We start from the raw sequence: 8,319 nt of genomic DNA, 5'->3' as shown, positions 1-8,319 counted from the left end.
CCAGTTCTAGAGGACCTAATGTATTCTTCTGTCTTCTGCACGTACCTATATATGGGTGTGCAATTCATTCACTCCCAGTATAACTGAAAATAAAGTAAAAAAACTAGAAAGAAACCATTTGCAATGTTTCTGAATCTGATTTATTTTGCTTAGGGCGCTGATCTCTGGTTCAACCCATTTTCCTCACAATGATAGGAGCACAGGAAAGGATGTAGCAATAAACCTACGCAGCTACACCTGATGTTGGAGAACAGCAGAGAAGGAGAATCCAGAGGCATCAGGATCGACATATGGAAAAACAAATTATAGAATGATGAAACAAACCCCCTCTTTCTTAATTACTGTTTGACTACTATGAAGAGACTCCACGGCCAAGGCAACTTATAAAAGAAAAGAAAATTTAACTGGGAGCTTGCTTACAGTTTCAGAGAATTCGTCCATGAACATCACGGTGCATGGCAGCAGGTAGTCATGGCACTGGAGCAGTTCTGATCCAAAGTCAAGAGAAGGTCATGTAGCAATATGAAAGGAGAGAGAGAGAGAGAGAGAGAGAGAGAGAGGGAGAGAGAGAGAGAGAGAGAGAGAGAGAGAGAGAGAGAGAACTGTGAATGGTGTGGGTTCTAGGCAACTAAAAATCCACTTCAGTGACAAACCTCCTCTAATAAGGATATGCCTCCTAATCTTTCCCAAACAGTTGTAGCTGTGGAATAAGCATTCAGATATGAGTGAGTGAGTCTACAGGGACCATTCTCACCCAAAGCAACACATCCTTTGACCATGGGCTGCGTGCAACAAAACAGAATGTGAACACACACACACACACACACACACACCTCCACAAAAATACAGAAAGCACCATGTAAATAATCTATAAAGGAGGGGGACTTTCATGGCCCAGGGCCTTTGAGCCTTGGGCCCTTCCTTCCCAGCTCTCTGAGCCATTTCTAGATTTCTATTCATGACAGTCTTTTCCTTTCTTATCTCTCACACTGTCTATATATTTTTATCACTATCTATGTGTCTCTAATCTAATTTCAGGACACAATAACCTGAAACTCTTGGAGGATGCCCTTTGCTCTTTGATCCATGCATAGAACACACCTACCTGATTTTTTTATAAAGGTGACAATAAAGTTTGCATTGGGGACAAGACGTCCTTTTTAGCAAATGGCTCTAGGAAAGAGTGAAAGTTTTCTTCCTGTTATTGTGAGATTTTGGGGGGCAGCTTTAATGCTTTAAAATGTTTATTAGCACATTTGCTCTACATGATACAGGGTTACACAGGCATTCTCATATACACATATATTGTATTTTGAGTCCATCCCATCCTCACTTTGCCCCTTCTCTGTTACCTTCATTCCTGTTAGTCCCCACTATTTCTCTAGTTTGGCTTTCCACTCTGACGGGGAAGACTTGATCCTTGTCTTTAAACTTGTACAAAAATTTTTTTAAAAATGAATAGAAATTTCAGCGTCTAAATTAAATATCTTTTTCTGATAAAAACTTTAACATAAAGAACTTGGAAATAAAAAATTATCCACACATCCAAAATTAAACAGACCTAAAGTCTACACATCTATGTGAACTTTTATACAGTTAGAATGACCATTCTAAAGCCCTGGAGCCTCACACTAGCTTTTACACTTTTGATATCAATTATATTTTCTGCACATATCCATCACCAAAGCCTGAAAGATCAGTGACAAAGTTGAGATTAGAGAAAGAATGAGCTTTTAATCTTCTCTCATGATTTGAGGGTTCTTATCTGCCTCTCAGGACCTTCTTTACCACCTAGTATTGACCTTTTCTTGTTATCCTTTCTAGATGTTATACAGCTTCCACATGTACATTTGTTTACATATGTATGTATTAGGCTGCGATCTGTTCATGAAGGAGACTATGTGGCTTTTTTTTTTCCCTCTGAGAGAGTGTGACATCACCTACTCTTATACATTTTAAGTTTGTACATTTTCTACCAATTTTGTGATTTCATTTTTCTTTTTTTTAATATTTTATTAGGTATTTTCCTCATTTACATTTCCAATGCTATCCCAAAAGTTCCCCATACCCTCCCCCCCCAACTTCCCTACCCACCCACTCCCACTTTTTGGCCCTGGCGATCCCCTGTACTGGGGCATATAAAGTTTGCAAGTCCAATGGGCCTCTCTTTCCAGTGATGGCCGACTAGGCCATCTTTTGATACATATGCAGCTAGAGTCAAGAGCTCCAGGGTACTGGTTAGTTCATAATGTTGTTCCACCTATAGAGTTGCAGATCCCTTTAGCTCCTTGGGTACTTTCTCTAGCTCCCCCATTGGGGGCCCTGTGATCCATCCAATAGCTGACTGTGAGCATCCACTTCTGTGTTTGCTAGGCCCCGGCATAGTCTCACAAGAGACAGCTATATCTGGGTCCTTTCAGCAAAATCTTGCTAGTGTATGCAATGGTGACAGCGTTTGGAAGCTGATTGTGGGATGGATCCCTGGATATGGCAGTCTCTACATGGTCCATCCTTTTGTCACAGCTCCAAACTTTGTCTTTGTGACTCCTTCCATGGGTGTTTTGTTCCCAATTCTAAGAAGGGGCAAAGTGTCCACACTTTGGTCTTCGTTCTTCTTGAGTTTCATGCATTTAGCAAATTGTATCTTGTATCTTGGGTATCCTAAGTTTCTGGGCTAATATCCACTTATCAGTGAGTACATATTGTGTGAGTTCCTTTGTGATTGGGTTACCTCACTCAGGATGATGCCCTCCAGGTCCATCCATTTGCCTAGGAATTTCATAAATTCATTCTTTTTAATAGCTGAGTAGTACTCCATTGTGTAAATGTACCACATTTTCTGTATTCATTCCTCTGTTGAGGGGCATCTGGGTTCTTTCCAGCTTCTGGCTATTATAAATAAGGCTATGAACATAGTGGAGCATATGTCCTTCTTACTGGTTGGGACATCTTCTGGATATATGCCCAGGAGAGGTATTGCAGGATCCTCCGGTAGTCCAAAGTGATTTCTGTAATGGTTGTACTCATTTCTACTCCAGCCATACAGATTCCTCTCTCCCCATATCTCCAATACTTGTCTAATTTATTGATGATAGCCATTCTGACTAGGGTGAGGTGTTTAGTTTTGATTTGCATGTCCCTGATAGTTAGAGAAACTGAATACTTTTAAAAATAGTTATTGTCCATTTTGTGTTTCCATTTTTAAAAAAAATATATGTTAATTTTAGTTGCCCATTTGTTGATTGACAATTTTATGTCTTTAGTATTCATTTTCTGTAGTTCTTTGTATATTCTATTCTGGTTATTAGTCCCTTGTCTGTAATATTGATGGTGAGGATTTTCTTCCACTTTGTGGTCTGTCTGTTTTCTCTGATAATAGTTTCCTTTGATGTGCAGAAACTTTTTAATTTTTGTGTAGTCTGTTGATACTTTGTGTTAGTTCCTGTCTTGCTAATGTTCTGTTCAGAAACTTGTTGTCTACCCCAATGTCTCAAAGAGTATTCCCTATGTTTTCTTCTAGAAGTTTTAATTTTGAGTTAATTTTTGTACAATGTAAAAGATATAGATCAAAATTTATTCTTCTGCAGTCGAACACCTGGTTTTGCCAACACCATTTGCCAAATGGGTTGTTATTTCCACAGCATATATTTTTGCTCCAATTGTCAAAAATTAAGTAGGCATAGCTTCTTTGTTGGTTTGTTTCTGGGATCTCTGTTCCATTCCATTAGGTTTCTTGCCTCTGTTTATGTCGATACCAGTCTGTGCTTATTACTATTGCTTTATAGTATAGAATATAAGAGTTGGAATATTGTGTTAGCACTCTTTAGAATTGTTTTGGATATTCATTCTCATTGTAATTCCATATGAATGCTTATATTGGTTTTCCCAAATCGGTGAAATATGACATTAAAATTTTGCTAGCCATAGCATCAAACCTGTAAATTATTTTTTATGGTGTAGTTGTTTTTGCTATATTTATCCTGCCAGTCCAGGGGGTGTTGGAAGGTTTTACTATTGCTTACTATTTCCTATGATTTCCTTTTTCAGTGCCTTGGAGTCTTCATTGTAGAGACATTTTTCTTTTTTGGTTAGATGTATTCCCAAATACTTATTCTAGGGGGGAGGGGTTATTTTGAAAGGATAATTTTCCAAAAATTTTTCCTCAAGAGCACATTGTTGATGTAACTTAAGGCTGTTGTTTTCTCATATTGATTTTGTAGATTGTAACTTTACCGTACTTATTAGTGTTAAAGGGTTTTCTTGTAGCCTCTGCAGACTATTTTAAGTAAAGAATCATGTCACCTCCAAACAGGGACAGTTTGACATCTTCCTTTTCTGGTTTTTTTTTTTTATTCTTTTGTGTTTTTCTCTTGTGTAGTTGCTATAGCCAAGACTTCAAGCACTATATTAAATGAAGGGGAAGGTGAGCATCCCTCCTTGTCACTGATGCTAGAGGAAACACTCTCAGTTTGTTTCCATTCATATAATGTTGGCTACAGTTTTGTTGTATATTGTCTTTATTATTTTAAGGCAGTTTCCATCTATTCCTAAAGTGTCCAGACTAGAACTTTAATCAAGAAATCATCTTGAACTTTGCTCAGTGCATTTCAGTATTGCTTAGAATGATTATGTAGTTTCTGTCCTTAAGTCTATTTATACAGTGTCTTGCACTTATTGAGAATTGTGTATATTGAACCAATCTTGCATCTGAGATGGTTTCCACTTGGTTATAATGTATAATCTTCTTAATGTGTTCTGTAATTCATCTTGCAAATATTTTGCCCAGAATTTTTGCTCTTACACCCATCAAATAAATTAGTCTGTAGTTTGCTTTTTATAGGTGTCTTTACACAGTTTTTGTACCAGGATAATATCAACTTCATAGAATGAATTTGGCAATGGACCTTCACTTTCTACATCATGGAACAAGGTAAGAGGAAGGGTATGAGATTGTTGGAGATCTGTTGGGTCCTGTGGCTTTCTTTGATGGGAAGATTTTGATTAGGATCTCATGGTTTGTAATCTATCTGGAGGAAGACATGCATTTAGAAATCCTTCTATTTCTTTCGGATTATCCAGATTTCCTGAGTACAGTTTTTCACAGCAGCCTCATGAACTTCTGGGTTTCTTTGGAGTCAGTTATAATGATACCTTTTCATCTCTAATTTTTAAAATTTGTGTCTTCCCCCTCTTTCTTTTTGTCAGATTACCTAAGGGTTTCTCTCTCTCTCTCTCTCTCTCTCTCTCTCTCTCTCTTTTTTGAAGAATCAGCTTGTTTTGGGTCATTTCATGTGTTTATTTGGGTGGATTTCAAGTTCTTGGCAATTAAAGCAGCTTAGGACAAAAGGACAGAAGGTTGTTTAGCTTTTTTCAAGTTGACACAAACCTAGTCATATCCAGGAAGAGGCAATCACAGTTCAGAAATTGCTTCCACCAGAATGGCCTGTAGGCACCTCTGTGGGGAAATATTTTTGATTAATGATTAATGTGAGAGGGCCCAGACCACAGTGGGTAGTGTCACCTCTAGGCAGGTGCTTCTGGGTTTGATAAGAAAGGAACCTGAAAGGCTGGAGAAAGGCTCAGTGGCTAAGAAAGCATTCTGTCCTCCCAGAGCACTTGAGTTAGTCCCAGGAAAAGAAAAAGAAAAGGAAAGGAAAGGAAAGGAAAGGAAAGGAAAGGAAAGGAAAGGAAAGGAAAAAAAGAAAGAAGGCTGAGCAAGCCATAAGGAGAAAGAAGGAAGCATTAGTTAGCTGTGGGCTCTGCTTCAGTTGCTGTCTTCAGATATGTACCTTGACTTTCTGTCCTAACTTTCCTTCATGATGGACTCTAAGTTGTAATACAAAATGAACCTTTTCCCCAAGTTGTTTTTGGTCATTCTGGTTTCTCTCTCTCTCTCTCTCTCTCTCTCTCTCTCTCCCACAATGACAGAAAGCGAACTAGGACAGAAATGCTATAGAATGCCAATGATTTCACCTGAGTTTCTGATAAGAAGCAATAACCTTTGTACTCAGTGATAATGATAACACTGGCCTCAGTTTTGGTCGATATTTCTTACCAAATGAATTCAAAGATTCAAGTGGGCACACCCATGATTCTTTGCCAACTGCTAGGGTGGAGAGTACACTTGACTCAGAACTGTAGGTCTGTTCATTGGCTGCAATTTCAGCCCCACCTCTTTCCCTGTACTTAAGTTCTTCAGGGTGGCTTTCCTGAGTCACAAACAGCTGGGCAGGGAAGGGAGCTCAGCAGGCTCAGCCCTGAAAGGTGCAGCACACAAAATTGAGAGTACAACTTGGAGAGAGACTTGTTTAAAGAAAACAGCAATGGACCTGATCCCAAACTTTTCCATGGAAACCTGGATGCTCCTGGCTACCAGCCTGGTCCTTCTCTACTTGTGAGTAAACTGCCCAGGCTCCTCTTCTTAGTGAGCAGGACTTGGGGGATGCAAGTCAGATAATTCTTTCCTTTACTGGCTTGGAAAATCCAAAGAGAATATGAAGGGGACATTGAGTGTGGGCTGTACAAAGAGTTAAGGTATTGCTTTTGGTCCTATGCAAATCCCTCCTATGGGGTAAGTAAGTATACATTCCTCTTCTACTAAACTCCAGTTTTTGTGGATAGGAGGTTTGAGTGACCTCAGTTAGACCTGGGTTATTCTCCAATTGAGTCTCACCTTTTCACCAGATTAACCACCCAGGGCTCAGTAAAGCAGGTTACAAGAAGCTGGTCACTGTGTTTGATGGAAGGCTTCTTCTTCAAGGTCTCAGGATTGTTGGTATTGTGGGGATGGGAAGAGCTTTTGTGTTGTCTTCACCTGTTTTCTCTGATGCAGGAAACGTGGAGTATTGTTATATGTACACATTCTGCTTCATTGTCCCACCTCTAGGACTATTTTAACAATGCCCCTAGTATATTACGTTTGATCATTTTATTTTTGTGAGTGTTTTGCCTGCATATATGCATGCATGTGTACTACATGAGTGCTTGGTGCCCATGGATGTCAGCAAAAGACGGTGTATCCCTTGGAACTGGAGTTACAGATGGCTGTGAGCCACCATGTGGATGCTGGGAATTGAACCCTGGTCCTCTGAAGAGCAAGAAGTGTTCTTAACCACTGAGCTACCTCTCTAGCTCCCATAAATGACGACTCTTCGGAGCAAAGAAGACCTGACTTTGATTCTTTCCCTTCACCATTTCCTGTCAAAGACCCTAGCATAAGTATAAGGAGTTCCTCCTTCCCTGCTATGAAATCTCCTGGCATCCTCAAAGGGCAGGAACTTTGAAACAGTTAGGATGCTAAATATTTTTCTCTAAGTTCCTCTGGTGAGCATCAGCGAAAACACCCATCTCAGGACTACCTTCTAATGAATGGACTCCTGTGTAGTAGTACAAGTGAGGGGAGGAGAAAGGTTATCTTGAGTTCCAAGATTAAAAGCATAGATGACTACCCCGCCCAGCTCATTCTACGGCAGTGGTTCTCAACTTGTGAAGTCTCAGTCCTTTGAGGGTCAATGGACCCTTTCACAAGAGTCACATATCAGGCATCCTGAATATTAGATATTTACATCATGATTCATAACAGTAGCAAAATTACAGTTATGAAATAGCAATGAAATAATTTTATGGTTGTAGATCATAACAACAGGAGGAACTGTATTAAAGAGTTACAACACTAGGAAGGTTGAGAACCACTGCTCTAATCACCCCTGTGTGTGATTGTGTGTATGTGTGTGTGTGTGTGTGTGTGTGTGTGTGTGTGTGTGTAAGTCTGTAGGTAGTAGATGCTCTTCTTTTACACACACACACACACACACACACACCATAGTTGACTTCTGTCACCATTTGACTTGAAGAAAAGGTACACACTCACAATAATGTGAAAATGAAAAATTCAAACTTGGTTTTATTCTTTAAAGTAATAGTAAGTATTTAAGGTATTATGACAACACCTTTTCCATCTGATGATATTTTACTATTAACTGAAATCTTTCATTCCCTTTTATTCATCCCTAGAATTTATTTACGATAATCCCAGGACCTTCTTTCAAAAGGTTAAAGTGGATCTGTTGCTTTCAATATTTGTGACAATTTTACAATAACTTCATCTGTTTATAAGAGTGTCAGAAATGTGAGCATAATGCACAAACAAATACAGTGTATAGATTGCATGTATGCTTTGAAACAAACTTGGTTATTAGGTTGTTAAATTTTTTATCAGTGTTTGATATACCCGTTTGTCAGTCCATGCTAATCCCTTAGTATAGATGAGTAAGGAAGAGGATGGGTCAATGATGAAATAGAATACCTTCAGGTATGAGT

General features: G+C 39.0%; 1 protein-coding gene across 3 annotated transcripts in view; it reads left to right on the top strand.

Moving 5' to 3' along the window:
- The first annotated feature begins 2,225 nt into the window (after positions 1–2,225).
- Positions 2,226–8,319, top strand: part of Cyp3a13 (cytochrome P450, family 3, subfamily a, polypeptide 13) — a 32,678-nt gene continuing 26,584 nt past the window's right edge. The window contains exons 1-2 of one of the 3 annotated variants that reach the window (XM_030254121.1): positions 2,226–4,930; positions 6,192–6,394. In XM_030254121.1, coding sequence (XP_030109981.1) covers positions 6,324–6,394 — 71 coding nt within the window. In that variant the 5' untranslated portion in view covers positions 2,226–4,930; positions 6,192–6,323. Of the gene's footprint in view, positions 4,931–5,940; positions 6,395–8,319 lie in introns of those variants that run through there. The other 2 variants (XR_003955579.1, NM_007819.4) reach the window with 2 other exon arrangements.

Source organism: Mus musculus, chromosome 5 (assembly GCF_000001635.26).
Source record: "Mus musculus strain C57BL/6J chromosome 5, GRCm38.p6 C57BL/6J".
Lineage (NCBI taxonomy): Eukaryota > Metazoa > Chordata > Mammalia > Rodentia > Muridae > Mus > Mus musculus.
Note: the sequence above shows the minus strand (reverse complement) of the source record. Positions and strands in the feature narration are given on the sequence as shown.